The following is a 25,524-nucleotide window of genomic DNA, read 5'->3' on the forward strand; positions in this document are numbered from 1 at the left end:
TTTTGGGAGGGGCTGTTGTATATACGGTTCTTTGCACTTCCCATTCAGTTTGTTAATCCAAAACTCCCAGCTCTGACTGCGGTGAATATGCAACCTGATGTTTATGTACTTTTATTGTGATTCAGGTCTTCTATGTTCTGTGGCCCAGAGCTTCAGAATTTGACAGAAAAGGTCGTCTTTCCATTCTCAAATGTGAATGCTCTGATGTACCTCTACTATGGAAAATGACCACGCAATGAGTTTTACTCTGCTGAATTTCGAATATTAATGTAGAGCATTATTTAGAGCTGGTATCTAAGGCTGTTAACCAGTAGCATGTCCATCTGAAATGAGTACGAAGGATGAAGGATGGCCGTTTCGGTGAATATAGTCCAAACTCCGCAGAGATTTTACTCCAGAGACTGTCACCTATTCGGTAATTCGTTTGCCATAAACTAGCTTGATTTTCAGATTTAGAAACATACTTTTGATTTCTGAATTGGGAAATAGGTGTTGGGGATTAGGGATACTCACTGAACATCTCCTGGCGTGTTACCATGGTTGCTGCGTGTTTTAAATTTCAGCTTAAATATGTACAAATGCATCATGGTAAGATGAAAACTTCAGAGATACAGATGGTTGCAGGTTGTCATGCATGAGCGAAGCCAGTGAAGTTTAATGAAACTAACTTCTTTGTTAAGCCTGTTGAATAAATAAATACTCAGAAGAAAACCAGTTTGCCATTCACTAGCTTTGTGCAATATTACCGGTAGACTCAAACACTACTAGCACATTGTGCTTGGCTTTAAGACAGTTAACTCCATTATATTCAAAAGTACATATTAAATGTATATTTTATTGTAAACGACTCTGCAAATTTACTATGCCTAAAAATGTTCAATGCTATAAAGTATTAAGCAACAAGTATGTTTAAAAAAAAAGGTAAAAACCTGAACATTTCTAGCAATACCTGAAAACTAAAAGAAGTTTTAACTGTCTGCTTTTTGCTCTTTTTTTCTTTAGCACCGCTTTTCTGCAATGCAAGTTTTATTGCTGCGTGTTTCATAGGTTTTATTATCATGACTCAGAAATTTAAACCTGTACACCGAGTACTGCACTCACCTTCCTGTACATGCAATGTAACATCATACTCACAGTTTTGGTGCTTTAAAATGATTCCTTTTTTCTTTATTAAAGGATATTTATTTGACCACTGTCTGGTTTTAACTTTGAGTATGTACCAACATGAAAAAAACAATTTTAGTCCAGTTTGGTTCCCACAAAAAAGAGTTCATATCTCGTTCGTTTAGGTCTCCATCATAATTCTTTCAGCTCCTCAAGCTGCCTGGCATTGCCTCATGGCAGGTGGTCCTGTCCAAGCTGCCTTGCAGCAGGGAACGCTTATATTTAGGCAACATCCTTGTAAACGAAGTCACATGAACAATTTAGATATTACAGAAGATTCTTGCTCTTAAATAATGCAGCATGGTTGTGCTTGAACACAAATCACACTTTCTCTTCATGAAAAGACACTCTTATGAGAAAGGGTAAAAAATGAAACCCAAAAGAGTTAAGAGCTTAGCTCCCTTGCAGCGGACTTTGCCCGTCTGGAGCCCGCTAGTGGCAGTGCCGTTGCATGGAGAGCGCAAGCCTCCCCTTGCAGTCACTTGGCAAGACAGGTAATGAAAATAGAAAAGCTGAAATCAAAAAGATGAAACTGCTCCACTGTTTGCTTTTATGGTATGTGTATGGTGTGATACTTCAAACGCAAACTAGGTCACGTATGAAGAACTTCATGTGCCTTTGCGAGAGTTTGACCTCCTTTTTCCACAGGAGGAGAAATATCCCCAAGACAGAAGGCCAGGCATGTCCCCAGAGCAGAGTTGCCAGCTGTTTCACCACCACCACCCCCTCCACAGGCCTTCTGTGTTATTATTTGTCTAGACATAAGTCTTGCAAAAATAGTCATGGTGTGCAGAGATATCATTGTATTGTGTGTCTTTTTCCTTTCGCCCTTGTATTGCTGGTACAAGAACTACAGTGCAGGTAAGTCACCACAGGCAGGTTCTACGCCCAGCTTGGTCCCCTAACATGAGGCAAAAAAAAATAAATTGGTGTATTTATGGAACAGGAACTTCTCAGTGCAGTTACAGTCCTGAGAAAACAAGAAAAAGCTATGACATTTCTAGTAACGAAGCGCAAGAAAGGTTGCACTTGCAGTACAAATCTACACTTCACCGTGTCTTGACCAGAGTCCGAGGCCTGCCTGGCTCAGGTTTTCTCGCGTCGTTTTTCACTTCTGGTGATCATGGCATATGCTATTAATCTGAGGTTGTGGCTGAACACGTAGAACAAGTAAGAAACGTGTTTTGAAAACATCTTTGATCATCGCCAACTTTTCCTATGAAAGAAGGGGGTCGCATTTGTCGCTGAGGTCTGTTCCTAACGCTCTCACTGTGCCCTCAGCGGCGCGCATGCCCCTGCTGTGGCTGCCCTCAGATGTTCTGCTCTGCAGGACAGACTTCTGTTTATTTGCTACCCTCAGCTGGTGTCTACTTTAGCACTGGCTTCAGAAGATACGTAGCTGCTTTTTTTATGACTCTTACAAGTATTCCTGCAGGCTGAAAATACATTTGAGGCATGCATCAGAATTCCAATCAGTGAATATACCTGTAGGCGCACTTGGAAGGCCGTGGTATGCCAGTTGAATAAGGCCTAAATGTTTGTACCACACATAGAAGATGGGTGGAGCCATCATTTATTTTGTTTTTTTTATGTTCGTTACATGTCATATGTAAGGGAAAGATCCATAGTAAATAAATACCCACTGGGCCACAGGCCTTCTCAAACTCGTAGAAATAAACCACCTCTTCCTCACAGAAACTGCTGGTGTACAAGGGGTTTGTTTCTGTTTACACCCCTTAATACTCAGCAGAGGGGACAGGGAGAAGGGAGAAAAGTAAAAATGGAAATTGGGTTTGCCAGGTCTCTTTCCAAAACCTATGAACTGTCCCTTTCCTCAGCAGCTCCTGCTGCTGCTTCCCTTTTACAGGCTTTATTATTCTCGCCATAGGAGGGAGCTCACACGAATCCTGGGTTTCTGCAGCACCTCTGAATCACCAAACCACTGGCATCTCACTGCCACCACCGGAACCTGGCTTTATGCTCACGCCACAGGTCGCTTACCTAGGTCTAGGGCTATAGATTTTTACTGCTGTGTTTCTACCTTTTAGGAGGGAGGGATGTAATTAACCTAATGATAACATAGCCTCTGTAAACCTTAGATGTAACATGCTGACCATTTAACTGTTACGAGCATCACTTTGCTGACACAGACTGCACTACAGCAGAAAACTCTCTTCCAGAGGCTTTACCAGGAAGCTGTAACAGCATCGCTGCGTAGCCTGCCTTGCTCACCGTGCTGCGAGTTTCTGTCCAGCTCTCCATCCTGCAGAACTGCAGACCTGCCTTGCTCCCGCAGCTACACCTTCCCACCCTTGCCCCCTTTGCACTGAGGCTCTCCAGCTCTCTCCCTTTCTCCTAAACTTTATGCAGACCTTCACCACTGTCACGCTGACTGTCCAGACTTCCATCAGCTCAAAGACAGCCCAGGTCCCTTGAAACCTTGCCTCAACAGTAAGGGCTGGTGGATAAGAACAGGCAGAGATTCGTAGCTGTGCTGTGACAGCTGCTGCCTGTCTGCCTTAGTGCTAGGGTTCACTCTCGCCTCGTTAATCAACCAAAGCTCTGGGGGGAAAAAAAAACCCAAAGCAAAACAAAAATTACATCAAAGATCACTCTCTGAATCTGCTGCGTTATCCCTTTGTTCCTACTGTATTTGTGTGCATTGTGGGATGTTTGTTGGAGACACTCGTGCCCCAGATGAATCAGCTGTATTACCTTCTTGTCACTCTTTCTCCTCACTGTGGAAGACAGTAGACTCAACTTCTCCGAGACAGCTCATTATGCCCCACATTGCCTACATAAGGTCAAGCACATTCATGGTTTTTCAAACAAAATTCACTGTTCATTCTTTTATCTGAAAAAAACTTCTTTAAGGTGCATCACACTCCCTCTGTATATTACTGTTTAAAAGTCGCAGGAATAAGAAAAATTGAAGAATCATGCAATTCATACAAAGCATTTATATTAACTATACTTTTTCTTCCTCAGTACTTTATTTTAGTCCCATTAAATTTCAGTAGGAACGTAACTGAGCTCTTAGCATACAAAAACATCAGTGCATGCTCAAACTGCCATGCATGTTAACTGCACAATCTAAGCAACATGACAAATCTTTTATGAATCAACTTCATATGAAGCATCATGGAGTGATGGCCTTTTTTGCCCCCACACTCACTTGCTGTGAATAAAATGACTGTTGGCGTGGACAGAGTCCTGCAAAACCAATATGACAAAGAAGCCATTGCACGCTGCTCTTGGTTTCTAATGACATGTTAAAAAAAAAAAAAAAAGAAAAAAAAGTCTTGAATTGGCATTAAAAAATAAATATATATTTTAAAAAAACCCCAACACACATCCTATCCTTTCATTGCTGGAGCACATATACCTGTGTCATTCCTGTAAGTTTCCAAAAGTTTCTACTGATGGAAGGTCACAGCCTCTCCAAGCGATCCATTGCAGTGCCTACTGGTTGGAGGCTTCTCTTAATATAGAACTAAGCTGAAACATAAGGTCATTACTTCTTCTCCTGCCCACTACCACTGTATGGACAATTTATTTCTACCCACTCTGCAAAAGCATTTTTTGATGTCCCGTCGCCCCCCACCTCACCCCGCCTTGCTCTGTCACTCAGCTTTAAAACAATCTGTGCTTGGTGGTCACCCCAGCACAGGCCACACTGGGCTGCGCTACGGGAGCAGCCTTTGTGAGGCCTGGCCGTGGCCAGCAGATGGGATCAAGAAAAGCCGCACGCTAGTGAGCAGCGCTCAGAGCATGTCCACTTTCATTTAATCCTCTCTGGGAAAAGAGGTGTGCAGCACTCGTCCTCAGTCAAAGGTAGCAGTAGTTAACCATGCTTGATTGATAGAGCAAATCTCTGTTCAGGAGATGAAGCTTGGCAGTTCTCTTTAAAAAAAAAACCCAAAACAAAGAGGTGTCTACTCAGTCTATGTTTTCAGGGAGAACATGAGCTGCAGGTTGCCTACCAGGACATGCTTTGCTTAGGTTTGTATACAAACTAACATATATTCTATCTAAAACACATTTAAGTACTCGAAAGCGGTTACAGTTCCAAGTCAATGTTATGTCCCTTTTCACAGGAAAGAAAAACCTCAACCCTTTGAGTCTTCAGCTTTTAATCTCAATTTGCAGTAAGAAACTTTAAACAGAAACTCTGTGTCCCAGCCAGCATTTGTCAAGACTGCCCCATCAGCCACCTGGGATAGACCTGGATTCTGCTCCCAGCCATGAGCTGCCCAACAGATCTGAAGTCTTCCTGCCTTTTGAGGCCCAGATACATGGATTTGCTGAAGTCCTTAGTGGATACTCAGGGTTTCAGGGATGCTTCCGAATAAGAAAGCTTTTGGTACTGTCAGCACCAGCTTGGTTAAGTGAGTGAATGCAAAATTTAGCTCCTGCTCCTTTCAGAGCTCACCCAGTTGAAGAAGCCCAGCTGTTGCCCAAGAGGACATCAAGATGTTTTCCATTAGCCCATCAACATGTCATTGCAATAGCAAGTCATGGGGTTTCCTTAAAAAGCATTCCAATGTATTGAAATACTGTAAATTAGAATTCCTTAACTGTCAAGACCTTCCAGCCGATGAAGGCCTGGCCCCTTGACACACCACTGTTACCAGTTAACTACTTTCCAAGTAGCTATGGCCCAGCTTTTATCCAATGTAAGACCCAGAGCTATGCCTACGGGGGTCATGGAGGTCAGCTTACAACCTCCTCAAGTTGCGGCTCTCTCTTCTGGTGCAGCAGGTTGAAAGACTTAAAATATCACAGTGAATTCCACAGCCACCTAGGAGCTACTCCCGAGCTGTAAAACCAGCCTCAGTGCCTGGTTAACCTGACTGATTTTATGCCATAAGTAAACCCTCCTCTCTGCCAGGGTTACGGAGGTGACTGCTTGTTCAGCCACATCGAGAGTCCCCAGTGTGGCTGCTTGCTCAGCCATGGGGCTGACTTCTGCTGCGCTCTGTGAGGCCTTAATTCCTTCTGGATGTTATTTCTGGATACATAAATCCTTGCTACAGCTTCATTACTGCAATTTGGCCCAAGTGTCACAATTCCCCTAAAAACCTTTGAACCGACAGCACAGTTTGCTACCTGCCCATCCTGCCAGTCCAGACTCTAAGACTTGTGGCTACCTCTCCCAGGCAGACTTGGGCGCGTTGCAGCTGCTGCACAGAGATCTGCTCTCATCTGTGTACCAGTTCTCTCAGGGAAGTTTCCAAATGTTCCTTTAATTCCTTTGCAAAAGATCTGTCTCCAGTGCTCACGAATGACAGAAATCCTTTGGCCTGATGGGAATTTTTGCTGCCTGGTATATGATAAGCATCCTGCCAATCCTGACACATTACTCTATTTTGACTTGAGGAATTAAACATGCCTTACAGGAATTTTCTATTTCTGCAATGCAGTCATCATCAATAAAACTCCTGTCCTGAAGCATACGAACTCCTGTCTTCTGAAAATACTTGCCCTGCTCACTGGTTTAGCCAGCTTTGATTCAAAACACCTCCTCGTGGCACGCTTCCATAAGGCTTGTTTAGAGCATCCCCAATGCTTCTTCACTGCCACTTCTTTTGCCTTCTTTGGCGGGCCAACTCCTTCGCTGACGCTGGAAGATGTTCATGCACACAGACAGCACCCCACACCTACAGGTATATTTTATGTGTTTTTTTTGTTTGGGTTGCTGATGTGCCTGCCTGATGAGCAGGACACGAGATGTTTATGTGTCCTCCATAAGCAGTTTTAGGACTTTCTTATGTTTATTGTACACATGTGCTTGCTTGCTCCACATTATGCAGGAGAAAAGAACATAGGCAGAAAAAAGGAAGACAAGAAATGCAGGATAAAAAAGTTTTGACTTGTAGGTTCAAACGATAACAATAACCACGTCAAATAAAGCTTCCAGAATTTCTTTTTCTTTCAAAGCAGTGAGGAAAAGATGCTTGTATCAAACCAGCACATTACTCTGCTGCTTTCAGACCTGCAGAATGCAATTTCCCCTCTGTTTTCTCCCCCTGCAAGCAAATCTCCAAAATGTGCAGAGTGCTCTGGAGTAAAAGGGCTCAGCGGGTAATGATGGGGCTACAGTTCGAGCCAGCAGCTTCTGAAGAAAGGACAAGCAGCCCTCTGGGGTTGCTTCTGGGACAGCTGGCGAGAGCAGCCACGTTTGGGCTGGCTTCCGCGCAGCTGGCAGGGCGTAGCTGCGAGGCCGAGCAGCAGGGACTCGGTGCAGGATGCTCAGCCTAGGCACTACCTGAGCCGCCCCACTACACGCTACTATCCTGGCTCCTCTCACCAAGTGGAAGTCAAAGAGAGAGCTGTGCCTTTCACTGGCAGATTTCTGGTTCCCATTGCTGCAGATTATTGAGAAGCAACACTGCTGGAATTGTAAAAATAACAGTATATTCAGACGCACAGGAAGTAGACTTAATTTTTACATTTCCATCCACAGGCGATGTCTCTCAAGGTCATTTTGCTTCCCACTTCATTTGTTTTGTTCAGAGAAAATTCCTGTCATCATTTAAAAAAATACAATCCCAACTCAGAGAATTTCAAAGGTCTTGTTCCCTATCTGAAAATCTTAAGCTTGCAGGTATCTGCATGACCCTACTTAACTTGAGAGGGGGAAATCCATTCACGCAGATTATACTGAAACATACCTTGTCAGCGTCTCAGCGTAGCTCTTCCTCTCCCCTGAGCACCTGGACACATGTATTGTTTGTGAAGGTCCTGGGCTCTGCCTCCTTCTTGATCTACTGGGAAAAAAATTCTTCCTCTTCAAGAATTACCACAGTCACAGAAATGCAAGTTCTCTTTCAAGAAAACTTCTAGGTTGCTATTTTCAACCTAGTGGAAGCAAAAGCAGCTGATCCAGGCTGGATCCATGCAGTGAGACGAGGCTCAGATGAGAGCAGGTGAGAATCCCCCAGAGCAGAGATAGATAAGGTCTGAAACTACTTCAAAGTTAAAAGAAAGAAAACCCCCCAAACCTGGCTCAGAACTGTGTTACATCAACACCACAGGTGACAGGAACTGACGGCAGGAACAAATGGGGTCTGCTGACGACTGATGGCTAATACCCATACCAAACCCCTAGAGCTGTGAAGGCAAAAGGCGGAAAGGGCATGGGGTTTGCAGACTGCCAGGGCTCCGGCTGTTCTCACGAAAGGCACACCTAGTGCCGACCTTGAGAAGCCTAGAGCAGTCAGAGTTTTGGGGCAAGCCAGGTGTGCTCAATATTAGCGTGACGTGACTACCTAAGGAAAGGTAGTCCAGGTGGACTGTGCTTTGCTTCGCAAGCCATTCTCGCCTACTTTACAGCTGCCGGTTCCATCTAAGGGCATTTTTTTGACAACGCTGTGTTTTGCCACCTGCTCCGCCCCCCTCCCCCCACGCCCCAAATCTAAAACATCGTTGATGGTTTACTCCTCCTTCCCCTGCCTGTATCTGAAAATGGCACAAACTGCCAGACGTGTCGTTGCGGCTGAGCTTGGCTCCTGCAAGACCTGGCAATGAGGGAGAATGCGAGTGTAAATTGAGCTTGTGTTTCTTTGGTCCTAGGATGAGCTGCAGCCGTGCAGAGGCAGCACCGGCAGCTATCAGTCCCTGAGAGGTTATGGCGGGCAAGCTACGAGACCTCAAATGGTGTGAAAACCCCAACTTCTAGCTATAGTATCCAGAGGTATTGCAGGTGTGGTGCTATAAACAGTTGCACCTGCTTTCTGGCTACGCTGCAGGGCCAGAACGGCGGACACGAGCTGAAACGACTCCAGGATCTAACACAAAGCTCTTATTCATTGTGCCCAAACATTTAACATAATGGGGAAAATTAATCCTACTTGTCTGAAGTAAGCAGAGTAAAACAAGGAACTAATGCTACCAGGCAAAAATAGAGATTTTTAAAAAGTATCTGTTATTCCGCGGTATGTTCTCTGCTTAGCACCATTTGGAGGTAGTGCGCATATGCAGCATTACTAAGAAAATGTAAACAAGACAACTTGAACATTGCTTTGCAGAGCCAGGTCCGTTTCCTGAAAAAAGCCCCAGTGCAGAGCTGTGCATGTAGCTGGTGCACCCAGCTACTGAGGCCGAACCGCACGCGTTTGGACGGCGTTGCTTGAGGGTCCTTTTTTCTTTCACTGCCTTTTGACATCCAGACCTAATCGCTAATCAGATTTATCTTTGGCCTCAAGATCCAAGATTTCTGCAATCAGCCAAATTAAGTGCTTTCACCGACATCCCCGGTTCTGCAGACAATTAAGGTCTGCAAGTTTTCCATTCCGCTCTCCATGCGGTATTTCTGAGAAAGGTTTTGATTTTGACTTTTGCATGCGGTGTTCACAGAGTGCTGTTCAGTAGCCACTTTGGTACGGAATATAAAAGATGACAGAGTGAGCTGAGGTTTAGCCCCTTGCTGAAGGCAAACCTGAAGTTAATCTCTAACTGGTAGAAAAAGGAGCAGAAATCACAAACCTTTCACAACTGACAACTGAAAAGACACATCCCAAAATATTCATCTTTAATTGACGCATTGTTCATCCTTGCAGGGTTCTCTTTAAAGGATTTATCCTGGGAATGCCACCGATAGCATTAAATGATACTTATTTGTGTCACATCTGGTTTAGCCCTTTATTTGTTTATATTTTACCTGAAAATGTATTTTCTTAGAGACCTTATAACAGCATTTCTGCATTATCAGTTCATTTTGTTCTCCTCTTGCCTGGATATATTAGCCAGGAAAAGGAATTCCCAGTCTGTAACAGACAGATTAATTCACACGTTTTACTTTGTCCACATAGAAAAATGCAATTTCTGGATCATTGAGGCATATGGATTAGGAACAAGACACTCCAAAAACTAGCTATCTAGATGGGGATATACTTACAAAAATCTTTTATGACAAAGTCAGGATTTCACAACATAACACGCTAATGCAAAATCCAGTAGCACCTGAAAGATTAAGGTAGCTGCTGCTATCACTTGCACATACTTGAAAAAGATTTAAGAAAAAAAAAATTAAAAGTACATTCTCCAGAGAACAGCAAGTGTATTTCAAAATAAAAAAATGTATTTTTTATTTTTCTTTTTTTTTTCTTTTTTGTTGGGCATTTCTGTTAGGTTTTTTGGTAATTCTTTTTGCTTCTTTTTTTTTTTTTTTTTTACAAGACCGTCGTTGCCATATAACAAGTTATATGCGATGTGACTGATCTCTCCTCCAGTGCAAGTTCATGGTCATGTTTTCAGGCTATAGTACTCAACAACAGTGTTTTCTTGTATACATATTCCCATAGGTTTGTCAGAGATAGATACAATGTGTAACACCTGTCTCTGGGAAAGTAATGTTCCAAACAGGCAAGCTTTTATCTTAAAACAGAAGCGGAGAGGCTACAGTAGGTAGAGCCACCTAAGTATGAACTTCAGTTCACAATTTCTAAACACTCACCTACTGTACATAAACATTAAAAATAGTCTTAGCAATAGGATTTTATTTATATGTGCACGTATGTCCACCTTATCCCATATTCATGTTTGGCAACTATTTGGGAATTCAAAGGTGCAGCCCTCAGTAATTGTTTTAAAAAAAGAAATGAAGCATATCTACTCTATGAGAAAAGAAATTCTCAAATATCAATTTCCAATTTTAAATTTAATTTCAATAGGAAAATATTAAAAATGTGCACATCTAAATTTTTCCATGTTCTGTATATACATATGTGTGTGTACGTATACATAGAAATACTCATGTACCACACATATTCACAAAATTTAAGTGGAAATATTTCTGTCGACTATTTTCCCACATGTAAATGACATAATATCTTTAAAAATGTCAATAATAGTATCATTAAAATAATATTACATTTATTCCATCATCAACTTTCTGTGGTTTAACTCTTTCTTCATCCTTACCACGTCCAGTGAGCATTAACAGGCCCAATTCCCACTGCACTTCCACAGATGTTATGCCAGCTGAACATTGCTGACATCCTATCAAGGGCACATCTGGTTTACAGCAGCTCAAGTGACAGGAGAATCAGGCCCAAACATCCCCAGGTAAATTAAAAACTGTTGTATCTGCTCATCTGGACCTGATAAAGATACACACACCACGGTCTAAAATCCACTGAACGAAACAACATGTAGCTCACCACAAAGTTTTCGACCAGTAGCACGCTGAACCAAGCTCCCCCCACCCCTTTAATAAATAAGTGAGAAAATACCCTAAAAATATGAAGAAAACATAAACATTGTGTACATTACATACTGTATAATACATGACGGTTTAGCATTTGACCTAAACCATTTTCCTGACTAGTCAGGGGAGACCTGATAAGAAAAAAAAAATGGTGTTTTAGAAATAAACCATGTATTTCTAATACGAATGAGAACCTGTGTGTATTATATGGTACATACACACAGTACACGCATGAAAACAAACTCATCTTTTCTAGTTTTGAATAGCAGTCTCTAAGTGGAGAAAATTGTGTTGTACAAATTTAATAAGCAGCTAGATTTCATGTTTAACATTCAAATTAATTTGGGGAGCAAACAAAGGTCCGTGCATCTTTTGACTCTGAAGTCTGACACTCATTCATACATTTTAAAAAAGCCCTCTTCAACATTACAAGCAATTTATGGCAAGAATGTACTTTGATGCAAGACACATGACACTTGGCTTACCTTTCAAAGAGGTTTTTGTTTGTTTGTTTTAAATAAATCTATTATATAAAGAAATGTGTGTTTGCCAAAAGTCTGTTAAAATTACATCAAAACAACTTTAAAACCTGCTCACTGAGGATAACTGAATTCAATTTCCTGTTTTTAAACATTTAGTTAACAGTTCAGAATATTGCCTGGTGTAGTTTCGATAAAGATGCGATATGAAGACCCATAAAAGAGTAAACATGTCTCCATTTCAATTTGCTATGACAACAAAACTTTTCGAAACAGCTTTCTTGGCTGAGCAAGTTCAGTCTACGAGTAATCCCTTGCAATAGCTCTATGCCCTTAACGCAATCTGTAGTGAAACAGTGCTCCCCATAAGCCATTATTCACAAAACCTGAAATTCATGTGACATTCTGAAAAAGTCTCCTGCAGAACAGGTTAACAGTTAATTGAACATACATATTCCATATATGTATCAAGGCCAGAAACAAATGCCTGGCTATTCCTTGTCATCTGTGCATGTCAAATTTTACAGTTAAAATTCTCAGGGTTTTTTTTTTTTTGCCTTTTTTTTTTTTTCTTCTCCTGGGGGACTCACCTTCCATCATCGGTTGGCTTCAAAATGTAGTTAAGTGGAAGATAGTATCTCACTGTAATTACATGGAATTCATATGAAAAAGTAAACCTTACATTGGACAATATTGTAGAACACCAGAGTACGCTCCATAAAGAAATACGGTATCTTCCAGTATATATATATATATAAAAAACCAAAAAAACAACCAACCAATCAACCAACCAAAAAAAAAAAACCCAAAAGGAAGAACTTTATACAAGCAGTTATAGTAATTTTGTTTCAATTAAAGATGCAACTCTCTCTCACTCCTGGCAAGAATAAATTGGTAATGGCACTGCTTCTCCACAGTGCAAAGTATCCTGAGAAATTATTAAGAACAACAAAATACAGGGCTGTCATCACTAAGTTCTTGCACAAAACACAGCAATTAAATATCTTAAATAAATAAAACAGCAGATAACCTATATTGTGTCTATCACAAAACGGGGATGTGACCTGGGACACTGCTAATTCTTCCATCACTGATAATTAGAAAAGGATTGCATTCAATTACTGTTAATGTCTTTCAAGTTATCTATGGCCAATAATGTACAAGGAGGTAATTTGTAATTCAAGTTTTTTGTTTGTTGTTTTTTCTTCAACTAGCTACAAGCTGAGTTCTAAATTTTACATTGAAATATGACTCAAATTTAAAACAAGCCTTCTCAGAGGAGCATTTTCTAATTTTGTGCAACTTTGATGCAGAGCCCAACACAGTCCTATGAAGAGAGACAGTGCATCTTTAAGCTGATTGGCACTGAAATCCCATTTTCTTTAGCTGCATTCTATTAGCTTGGCCAAGTTATCTCGTAACTCTGTTAGTTCAAATATTTTTCCATCAAGAATTTCTAAAAGTGTCTTCAAGTTATTGCGAAAAGCTTCTTGCTCATTCTGACTTTTCTCCAGACGTTGCTCTAGATCAGACAGCTGGCCTTCCAGGTCTTTGTTTCGAATTTCTACTTCCTTCAGAGAAAATACATAACATGTTAATGTGTTGTCTGTAAACAGAAAGCAGTCTAACCTCCTGCTGGCATTTGTGTGCTATTTTTGTCAACGGGCTTCTAAAACAATTTGTGACCTTTTACAGTTTCCACTAAGCCAAAACCAGAACCCAAATTGTTATTACTATTGCGTACGTTCTTCCACTTCCTCGATTTTTTCAGTAATTCATCTGAAGGACAGAAACTTTTGGAGAGGGATAAAATTTAGTCAGTGAACAACAGATGTGATATATTTACTCAGGTAAGTTATTGCTTCTATCATTCAGAAATGTGCCACCTACTGAAAACAGCTTCTCAAAGGTTTATTTGAGTTCAAGTGTTCCCTGATTTAGACCACATGAATTGCTCAAGGACACAGCCCCCATTAAATGGTCTCATACAGAAAGGCATCCAGAATACTGCTTTATGGATGGAGGAGTGCCACCTTACTGCCGTCCCACATTATAGGCCTTTGCACCCTGAAAATTCAGACGGAAACATGAACTAGCAAGACTGATGTCAAGGTGACATTGATTCTAACAAACGGGAAGTGCAAGCCGAATGTCTTGTCCCGCTGCACAGTGCCTCGGAGCACCCATCTGCAAGAGCAGGGGAAGCGCCCGAGCCACCAGTGCCGGCACGGGCCAGCGGCTCCCAGGCAGCCGGCGGAAAGATGAAGCAGCAGCTTGTTACACGGAGCGGAGGGGGACCTGGCCCTGAGCAAGCTCAGCTCTCATTCACAAGGAAGAGAAGCTGACCTGGTGCCATCCTTCCGGGACCCCTCACAGGTCTGGCTTGCACCTGAGAGGGGAGGGAGGTCATGGCTGCTCAGCTTTCTGCAAACCAGGTGCCCTCTCTTCTATCGAATTGCTGATGTAACAGCCACAGAGGTCTGGAACAGCGTATCGTTATTTGTCCCATTCATTGCACGTCTTATAAATTCATGCTAGATCGCCTAATTTCAGTTATGAAAATCACTTTTGAAGGCAGCGCAGGGACAGCATGCTCTGTACACCACACACCCTGTGCAGCCATTCTCTGGAAAAGTGCATAGTGAATTCGTATTTACATACATTAACATTTTACCAACACCACTTCCCCTTTACGGCAGCTTTGTGGCAGACAGCTTTAACGGGCCTGCTTGGAGTTTTTCCAACAGCTAGTTTCACCCAGACATAGGGAGGGAGATTCGGCAGCAGCCACTGCTCGCAGCACGAGCGACTCCTCTTGCTGCCCTCCCACTCTCCCACTGGTTTTGTTACGGTTCTTCTGTCCTCCCTCAAAGCTAAGGAATACATTCACGTGTATGTTGGAGAGATGACAGCTAACTGTAAGGAACAACCTGACCCATACAGACTATGTATTTGGGCAGTCAAGCGCAATAGGTATCAAACAGCGGTCTTGTGTCAAGGTCTGTGGCCCAAGACGCATTTCCACCCGTGAGGGGTCTGACGGAAGCGTCAATCGGCTGCTGCATCCCCAGCCAGAAGAGGGATGGGGGGCTGTGGTCAGTGCTCAGTTTTGGCAGCTCCCAGCTTCTGCAGTGGGGGAGAGCTCTGGGACCCCCAGCAGCGGTGCCAGTGGAGAAGGCAGAGCCTTGGGGACCCAATCTCCTCATCACTGTTGTGTGCAGGCTGAACTGGAATACCTCCCTTACTTCTTCTTTGTAGAGGGGCAAGTTAAAAATTACAGGGGTTTGGGCACTGGTCTTGAACAGCACAGCTGAGAGCAGGAATTACCCCTTGCTGCCAGGACCAAGAGAAGAATTAGTTTAAGCTGTTTAACACTGAACAACGTAGCTGCCGAAGCACTAAAGGAAGCTAACTGAAAAGAGTATTGGTAGAAACAATGTAAGTGAAAACACATACACACTTCTGTAGCAGTTAGCTACCCCACCGCTGCTATAAACGAACCAGCTAACTGATTATAACCCAGCCATAGCCCTTGAAGGCTCCCCTTCACCGAGCCTGCTCCTGCCCTCCAAACCGAGCACTGGCAAGTACGACTGGTGTAGTGGCTGCATGGGTTTGAGACCCTCCGAGGCCAAGTGACTGCAGTATAGGACAAAAAAGGAAATTCAAGGTCCCCTCAGCTCTGCAGGAATGACACAGTCCTTTTTTCAGCTGACACAAAACCGATTGCTTTTTTCCATGTTTGAGCACACGTTCTGCTTCTCCTGGACCTGCTCCTCTTCTACTCACCAAATGTGTGTGCTCTAGGAGGCCTCCTTGCCACTGCTCTTGCCCCAGAGATAATTAATTTCTCTAAGAAGGCAAGCCAGTGATGAAAGGAAACACTTTGGAACAAATCCATGGATACATATATGGTTCCCTTTGTGATATCTGGGTTTGAAGAGCATCCCACTGGTCTGTATCTAGCACTGATGATCATCTTTCAGGCCCTCCTCAGATGCTCTTAAATCGAGGAATAATTCTGCCGTGAGCTGTTAGGGTGGGAGCACCCAGGTAAAACTGAAAGCTTTTTGTTAGATGTAGGAACCTCCATCCACATTCAGCAAAAGGCTAGCTCTCAGTTGCTAGTCCTTGCCCTGCATGTCTGCAAACCAGAAGAGCTCCCTTCTTTTCTTTAAAATTCCAGCTTTCATATTTTATGTATGTTATATTCTTGACATCTCTTTCCTAATCCATACACATTTAGCTTCCCAAACATTTCCTCAGATGCATTTCTCCCACACTTCCTCCTCTTTTGTTTTCCTTAACTTATGCTTAACATATTTAATGACGTATGGGAAGTAGAACTAACTGAAATATGCCAGGAGCTGCTGCTTTTAATTTCCAGAAAATGCTTCTTCCCAAATTTTATATTTGATATTTTTGGTTGATATTTGGTTGATAATTATATAATTTTATATATTTATATTTGATATTCCCCAAGTTGTGTCACTTCACTTTGTTTGCACTTGATCTCACCTAACAATAAGCTGACTCATCCAATACATTCAGGACCCTTGCAAGGTGTACTTTACACTGTTTTTTCAAGCTCTTCTTGCAGCAGACACAATCATTTCTCATGCATTGTTTTCTTTTAGAAAATAAATAAATTATTAACAAGTTATGTTTGTTGTTTGCACTGCAATAATCTTTTGTGGAATTCAGTGCAAGGATCTGAATAAAATATTTGAACCATACACAACAGCTATATTTAGGAATCAGCCATAGCAATAAAGATATCCTGACTTACTGTGAGAGTCACACTGATCATGACTCACTGATAGGTTTTCTCTACATTGCTAATGAAATTATTAAGTAACAAGCACCCTGATACTTACCCTTCACAGCGATAACATACTGCTCTTCACTGGAATTTGCCAATGATGGATTTCTAATTCATTCCCTGATATGAGTGTGTCAGAAATGCAATACACCTTGAAATAGTAATTTCTTTGTATGGCATTTTTCATACAGGCTACATTCCAAAATATTTTAGAGTTACATAATCCATTTGCAAGCACAAGAGGGAAAAAATAAAGGGGAAGAAAAAAGAAAAAAGAGATGAACAGATATGGAGCCGGGAGACAATCACCCTGAAAACAGATGATGAGTCAACCAAGTGAAGAGATGTGAGATGGTTAGTCTGGAGCTATGGAAGAAAATGCCACTTCACTGACGTCACAGACATAGGGTGAAGTGGTTCAGAGAGGGCCAGGACGACCAAAGCAGAACGATTACAGCAAAGCGAAGACTCGAGATCTTTTAGATGGGCTGCATCGGGTCAGTAATAAGCTCTAAGCTTAAGAAAGGCAACTTTTAACTCAGATCCTAAGTGAGCTTTAAATTTACTTGAATAGAACCATATAGAACTATTTTCAGAAACTGATCGCCTACAACGTGACGTATGGACATGTATATGCAATGTATCCATTTGGTTACTAGAGATACAAATATACCAAAAGGAAGCTACTGACTTTATAGAGTACAAAATTTAATAAAAACCAAGCATTTTCTAACCCTTCACCTCTTGCTAGTCTCTCATAATTCTGCTTGTTAAGGATAGCGAATTCCTGGCTCGCTATTACTTTTCATATGATCTTACACTGAAATTATTGCATAGGCTACTGCTAGAACAATTTCCAACTTTCATTATAATCTCCCTTTTGAATCTCTTAGAGAGGCCCTTCTTCAGCTGAAAACTCCCATTTTTAGCCTAAAGCCAATTTTTGGAATAGTGGAACAGGCAAGCTCAGGTGCATTCAAAACAATTTAAAAAAATTGTTTAAAGTAATAACATACTACTTCCAAATAATTTGACTTAAGAATGAGTAAAAATGAATAAACTCATTTTGTTCTTACGTGGTTTATTCTGTAGGTTAAAAAGAGATTCAAGGAAGCCCCACTCATGTAATGCATTTCAAAGAATACCTGCTTAATGATTTTTAAGCTGTGGTTAGTGTGATGGGGCTTGCTTTCAGCATGACTTAGGTCGAGCCACTGAACAGTGAGGGTCACCATTCAGCATATGGGTTTTGGAGCGATTTAATGCCTGAGTTCCCAGTCCTATCAAAACTCTGAAGCCTGGATTCAGAGTTTAACCCGGCTAAGCTTCGGGTCAGCCTCATTCCGAGGGCAGGTTTCACAAGGGGGGTGTGTACGTGCTGGCCGAGGGACAGGAGCTCAGAAGTAGCAAGGGAGGGTATGCTGAGGGCACATGGATCTAGTGGGCTGAGGTGTGTCTAGCTTTACGCACAGTAAAGGAACAACCCAGAAAAAACAATTAACACAATGATTCTAAATAATACCAAGAAAACGTCAAAGCGCGTTTTTAAAGTCTGTGCTACACAAAAACGCTTTAACCTTTACTTTCTGCGGGCATGTTTAAAAGCCGAATACAAACGCATCCCAACCTGGTGACACACAACCTGACAGTTTCAGTGGCACGCAAGACCTACAGGGAGATACCTCAGGGAAAATGAGACCAGAACTGCCCAGGACATTTATTGATGAAGGACATCTGCTAGCCTGAGAGCACTCTGTGGACTTGTAAATGAAATTTGGGTCTGTTCCCTTGAGTAAAAATAGCAACTTAGAGCAGGTGGAAATTTTTGATACTAATTCCTAAGGATCAGCCCAAACCACTGCTCTGCAATGCAGTCTAACTTACACATTTACCTGGCACCTTCAGTGAATATAGCACAAGTTCCTGATGTGAACAGCTCACTTGATCATTTTTCCCTTCTCTCTAACTTAACATGATGCATTATAGCTCACCTGTAACTTCTGGGTCAGAGAATCCCTCTGTGCCTGGAGCTCTCTGGCATTGTCGATTTCTTGTTTCAATCCTTCTATTTCCTAAGGGAGAAGAAACAACCTCGCTAGCAACACGTTACTTGGCTTGGCCTCAGTGCAGGTAAGCTGGCTACCGGTTCTTTGCCTGAGCAAGCCATTGCAACGATGCCAGAACTGACAATTAGCTACTGCCCATCGCAGCACATGAAGATTAAGCCCCACTCTCAATACTCCCAAATCACAGTCCTAAAACAGCAATTCTACTGTGAATAAACAACAATATAGATAAGCATTTTCTTTTATAACAGTCCGAGTTTTCCTCTCCCACACGAAAGATCTGAAATAATTTTTTCCTGGAAAATTAAGGGTCCTTGTAATTAGGAAACAGTTTTATACTTTAAATTCTATTAGAATCTATCCTTCTCCATTTTTTCAAGAGAAAAATCCGATTTTCATCTGTGAGCTGCTTATTGTGTCACTAGCAGCAGGCCTGAGCATCAAAAAATTGCCTGCTTTGACCATTGATTTCTGTAAAAAGAGTCTAAAAGAAATGGTGTCTTTAATTTAGCAAGAAGAAAGTAATAAGGTATAAAAATAACAAATATAGATAAAATAATGAACAGAAGAAAAACCTTTTCTTAGCTTACTCTCAGGAGACAAGAATAGGAACAGTTAATGAAACTAAAAGGCATCAAACTTAAAGCTATTAAGTACTTTTCCCCGGAAGGGCACATTCACCTCCCAGAACTCCTTTCGGAAAGATCTCTTTGCAGCCAACAGCTCAGCATAATTCAAAGGCGAATGGGCAAGAAAATGGGAAACATTACCAACCTGAGGCTAATCTCAGAAGTACAAGGGAGTTTGGAAAAGGCTTTGTTCCATTTTGGGAGGATATTTGGTGACTACTGTGCCTCTCCTGCGTCCTCCTTGGAAACACCTAACAACTGCCCCGCTGGAGGCAAGACCCTGCAAGACACACTGCCCCCACCAAAGGCACACCAGTGCCTGCCGCGCCTGTCACGGGGGGCTCAAGGGACCTGGTCTTAACATGGAGCAAATAATCCTTCATGTCTGGCTCCTTCCATCTCCTTCTTCCCACCCATAAAGGGGTGATTCTCGATCATTCTGTGGCACAAATCTGCTTTCCTCTAGGACCCATGCCAGTGCAGGTGTTACTCCAATTCCTCTTATTTTCTTGCTGATGGTCCAGCCCAAGGCAGATGGCACTATAAATATCATCAAGTTTCAGGCCAGGGGCTTGGCATGCATTTAAGGATATGACTGATCTTAGGGATCATAAAATTAGTACATTAACATAGCCTGAAAACTAGATTACTTGTTCCAAACCCTACTCCCCAGAAAAAGGAAAGCACGCTTACGACAGCTTCCCTTCTTAGTGAATTTGGACTCCATGAGCGTGATGACTGCTCTGTGGAAAACACTTGTGACTTACTTTTGCAAACAGAGATGCTTGATAAAAGCCAAAAGGAAAACATAATCCTTCTTTTTTTGTTGTTGTTCGGATACCCAGCTATATATTGGACTGATGTAATTATACACAGAAAAACATTAATCATTTCAGAGAGGCTGAAAAAAATTTTACTTTGTAGCATCTATAAGAAATAATACAGTATTTACCAGACATCAGAAGCTTAATACTGAAAACCTTTAGAAATGACATAACAGAAAAGCCAAAAATAAGTGCTAGCAAATACCTCTTCTTTTTTCTTCAGCGTAGACTCTAACTCCTGTATTGTCTGGTTTAATTCTGTTTTATGTGTGTGGACTGCATTGGCTTGACTGCTCACACACTCTAGCTCAGTCACCTGTTGAAATAAGCAGAAGCAACACATACAGAATTAATTTCAACAAATTCAAGGTCCTATTACTTCTTTCCATCAGTAGCTGCATCTGAAATATACCCTTAGCTCTGGGTGACTTAACATTGATTAAAATGGTGAAGGTGTTCTGAAGTTAGCATAAAATTCCTTAACAAATTGTTTAGCATGAAATGGTTGCCATGACTTCTTGGAAACAATAAATGTAATATGTTGCAGGCTGAAAAGAACATTAATTAAAACTTATACTTGGTAATTATTGAAAATTTTATGAAAGAAGCTGAATTACCATTTCAGAAACAGTAATGGCTAGGCGATTAAACACAGAGCTGTCTAACTAACCCCTCCATCTGACACTTTTTAATGTTGCACCATCTTAATCAACTAAGCCACAATGCTCACCCACTTCCTAGCAAGCCAATTAACATTTCACAGCCTCAATTTCTGACTCGGCATTGACAATGTAATAGCAGACACTCAGCCACCGAGGTACAGCTGCCAACTTCTTACTTTCTCTCGTTTCAGATCTCATCTCTCAGTCACAAAGCCAACAGCTAATGGCACAATTTGGATTTGCAAAGTTCCTCTTTATTAGCAGACAGCAAACACCCTCCATCTGCCCTTGGATAAGTTAAGATACCTGGCAGCGGTATGCCCTTTTTATTTTATTTTTTAATCGAAGAGATGTTAATATCCTGCCATTCACAGATAAACAGTTGTCAGAAAATAGCTTCTGCACCAAAGAAATAAAACCCATGCAGCTAGAGCCTGTACAGGGAAGTCTTTGTTCATGTACCTCTCAAATTACAGATCAAAATATTAGAGAACTCTGACACTGCATGTCTGTGTGGATGTGTGCACTAAAACCTTTCTGTTTAATAACAAACTGTTAAAATATTAAAAATTCAATTTGAAACCTAATAACTCATTTCTTTCCAGAACATACGAGCCGGTCAATCTTAGTATGCAGTCTTCAACAGAGCTGCACCATCTACCTACAGTAATGAACAAAGCTGGCCCCAAAACTCCTTTGAACAAAGTGCTACCCAATTCTGCAACAAAAAGCTTTAGGTCTCCATTTAACTTTCTTGGAGAAGTAGCCCTTAGACAGAGGGCAGGCATTCTTCAGGACAATTTTATTTCTGAGATAAAAGAACGTCTCAAGGAATCAAGGTTTGTGCCCTCCCGCACCAGTGTCCTCTAGCCAGTGAAGCCACTGTGATGCCAGTAATTTTAGACTCTGAACTATTTGTAGGCTCAAAAGGTAGATTGTTGAGTGCAGAGAGAAGTCAAAGGAAAGCCAAGACAAAATACAAGAAAATTTAAACCAAATCCCTACCAGCTCCTTTCAGAGTCACAGAACATGAACTTCCCTTCTGTAACAGCTGTGACGAGTCTAGTTTCTTCTGGAAAACCGTGATTAGACATTTTTGCACATCAGGTTTATCAATGGAAAGAATGGAGATTCCAGCAAATTCTTCAGCAGGGTAGAGGGAATGGGGGATGAGGATAGAGCTTGGTGACACAACACCCCATCTCCCACCCCAAAGAACTAACTTGTTGTCTGGAATTGTCCCAAAAGAAGTATCAGAGCTCATGGCAAAAAGTAATAGCACTTTGCTCAGTTTTATATGCTACTGAGCATTAGAACTGAAGTCTTAGATAGTTTTCTCAATTTGCTTCAATTACACAAAAATACACCTGTTTAGATTCCGTGTGACTGCTACCCATTGTGACTATCACAGTATTCACCACTACAGTTACACAAACACAAACAAGCAGAATTGGAACACACCAACTGGGATAAACCTGTGTCTACACAGTGTCTGAACTAACATCAAGACGCAGTAAGAATCACAGAAGCACAGAGTAATTTAGGCTGGAAGGGGTCCCTGGTAGTCATCCGGTCGAGGTCTCCTGCTCAAAATAGGGCCAACTTTGAAGTCACATTTGGTTGCTCAGGGTCTTGCCCAGTCAAGAACCCTTTGCTATCTCATAGAGCTGTCATGGTTTTAGGCAGGTTCCAGTATATCTGACAGCGCAGATTTATGCAGAGCTCTAGTTCATTCCTAAGTTTTGCTGGAACTGCCAAACTCATTCATTTCCCACACCTTCACCCCTTCTGATGTTTAACTTCTTAAACATTTCCAAGCTGAACTGGGTCTTGAATTGGAGATGGAAGCCTCTGTGAACCCAGGGCCATGTTTGTTAGGGGAACCCAGGGTCAGGCCCTCTTCTACCTACTGTGAAAGACTGGAAAATCATATGGTGACCTCCAACATGGTCAACTCCTCTTTCAGACCTGTTGCACTCAGCAATACCCAGGCTCTTACCAAGCACCGGCACAGGGAATACTCATTCACACAAAGTGTAAGAGCCTCAACTGGAGAGATGGAAGAAAACCCAGTCCCCAAACCAACTCTTTCCTAGCACCTAGTGCCTTGGAAGCAAGTGTGCAAAGGTGTCTCAACCTGTGACTGAGGAAGCGCTTGGATCCCCGCTGTTCCCCACATGGTTTCCTCTGGGCTGGTACACACAGAGAGGATGCATGTGTTGGTGCAAGCATGCACCATGCACGAATGCACAAATCCAAGGATTGTGGATTGAACTGTGGTGGATGAAATGTTGCTGTTCCCAGTTGTGCATATTGTCGCTGGCTGAAAATACTTTCTGCAACAGCACCACCAGCTGCATGGCTCACATGAACGCTCCCCAGTACACTCTGGTCCATCCTAACTCCAAACACCTATTGAAATTGCTTAAGCAAACACAGCTAATTTTGTTTGAGCAGAGTAGGGAGCGCTCTCACAAACCTTGCCAACAGAGGCAACTGCTGTCAGAAGGGCAATTAATTATCAACACTAAAAGGGCTGTGATGTCTTACTCTGGTCCAGCTTTTTTCTGGGCAAATGTCCATCCCTTACTGCTTATGCAAGAAAATAATGCATTGTTCAACTGTTTTGTTTACTGTTCATTATAAAATCAGTAAGTTGGAAAAAAAGAACAAATTCAATTAAAAACACAGGATTACTTTAATCACAGTCTTATTTAAATGACTATTCCTACAGAGATCTGAAAGGTGTCAAATATCTTCATGATGTTATCTTCTTGAATGTACCTATAAAAAAAAATCATGTTGAGACCCTTTCAAAAAAATCTGTAGAGTAATATGGGCTGGAAAATGATGCGATATAAAGAATATGCAACTGAAAACAGAAGTAACAAAAGATAAAGCTCTAGGCAAAAATCTGGATAGCATTTACTTGCTCTATTTCCTTGTTTCAAATTGAATTTATTTTTCTCATGACCAGTGGTCCAAAAATCATTAAAAATAACTGTTTATCCATTATGCACAGAAGGGGGCATAAAAGGAATCTACAATGCTTTAGTCTGACCCTCCCACATGCTATTTTCAGGGACATCTCATTCAGTGTTTCATGTTTAAGAGCAAGGCTCAATCAATCCTTCAAGCCTTTGCACAGCAACACTGAGCAATGTACCTGTGATTAAGCCTTGTTTCCAGTACAGAATTCAGACTGAAAGAACAGTCTTTGAACAGTAACTGATTAAACAAGGTTCTTCTATTGTGCTATTGTAAGACTGCACTGACTTGCATATCTGAAAAAAGTCAATACCGTTCCTTCGTATTTGAGATTAAAAAAGAAAAAAAGTATTGTTCTTAGCCTCTGCTTCTTTATTTTGCGTTTGTCATCCGGGTAAGGATTGCACATAGGGAAAAAAATTCTGAGAGGGCTTTTTAGTAACTATTCAATGAGCTAACTCTTTTAGTATATGGCTGGCATTATACTTAACTGTGATTATACTTAACAGTGAGCACTCCACTTCAGCAAGAAAGACATCAGCTGAAATAAGACAGCAAGGCAACTTGTTCTGGCAGAGCCTACACCTTCTCAGCAGAGGTCATTCTAGAGTTTTCTGGAAATTTTAATCTAGGTTCAACAGCATATAAATAGAGGAGGATGCCAGGCAGAAGTTTTCATTGCAGCAGCCAGCCAGCAAGTGCTGGGCTGCAGGGAAGACTGGAAGAGCGAGGCTTTGGGCCATGCAATGCAACAAAGAGTAACAGCCTTCATGCAGCCTTACAACAGTGGCTGCCCAAAGCTTCAGAAGACTGAAGAATCTCTCAAAGAAAAAAAACCCAACAAACTAAATCACAAAGAAACCAAGAGAGGAGACTGCATCAAATCCCAACACAGACAACAGATGCACAAGACAAGATTTAAGTTGGACAGAGGCAAAGAAGTGGGAATGACAGAAATATTTCAAGTGGTCACCTTCCCCAAGCAGTTATTGACTGAATGAATCTGGGCTATACTTGCTGCAGGTTGATTCATTTTTTCAAACCACTTTCTTGAGATAAATTTGTACACTTCTGATCTCAAACAACAGTAGTTTTTATTCAGCATCTTAAATTCAGTACCAACAGGTCATGAAATTCCTTCTCAACTTCATGCAGAAATTACTTCAGCTGCTACAGAAATGCTAAGAAAGACAGATTGGAATGTGTTTTCAGTGTAGCCTATTTTATATACCTGACACTATTAATCCATTGTTTCCTAAAGGTATTTTTATCCCTTCTATTTACTGCAGAATGCAGTATCCAGGGTCTACTAGCCCATGCTACACTGCTAAACAGGCAGAGTGCTCACATGCAAGACTGAATTTAAGTATTAATTATGTATTTTTAGGTGTTTGAGTTACATCCCTAAATGGAACATAACTGTGACTGTGACAATATTATTCCATCAATAATTCAAGATGAACCTCCTACAAAGAAAAAAGAGCCCTTTGCTTTCCACAAGAAGAAGAGAAATGATGTTGCACGGCTCAGCAAAACTAGGAATAAATGCAAAAAGTTTCACATAATTTATGCAGAAGGAGCTTCTCAGTTCTTCATGGTGGACAGTAAGATGCAAGACAGCATGCAACAAGCCAATCATAAAAATAATAACAGTAGAGCTTTCAAGAATAAAAAAACTCT

The 25,524-nt window shown here is 41.5% G+C and overlaps 1 protein-coding gene across 1 annotated transcript in view; it reads right to left on the reverse strand.

Moving 5' to 3' along the window:
* Positions 1 to 13,235: 13,235 nt before the first annotated feature.
* Positions 13,236 to 25,524, reverse strand: part of HOMER1 (homer scaffold protein 1) — a 61,992-nt gene continuing 49,703 nt past the window's right edge. The window contains exons 9-11 of the mRNA XM_035892809.1: positions 20,400 to 20,510; positions 18,667 to 18,747; positions 13,236 to 13,424 (exon numbers count right to left, since the gene is read on the reverse strand). Coding sequence (XP_035748702.1) covers positions 13,236 to 13,424; positions 18,667 to 18,747; positions 20,400 to 20,510 — 381 coding nt within the window. The remainder of the gene's footprint in view (positions 13,425 to 18,666; positions 18,748 to 20,399; positions 20,511 to 25,524) is intronic.

This window comes from Egretta garzetta, unplaced genomic scaffold (genome assembly GCF_000687185.1).
Source record: "Egretta garzetta isolate BGI_Z169 unplaced genomic scaffold, ASM68718v1 scaffold424, whole genome shotgun sequence".
Lineage (NCBI taxonomy): Eukaryota > Metazoa > Chordata > Aves > Pelecaniformes > Ardeidae > Egretta > Egretta garzetta.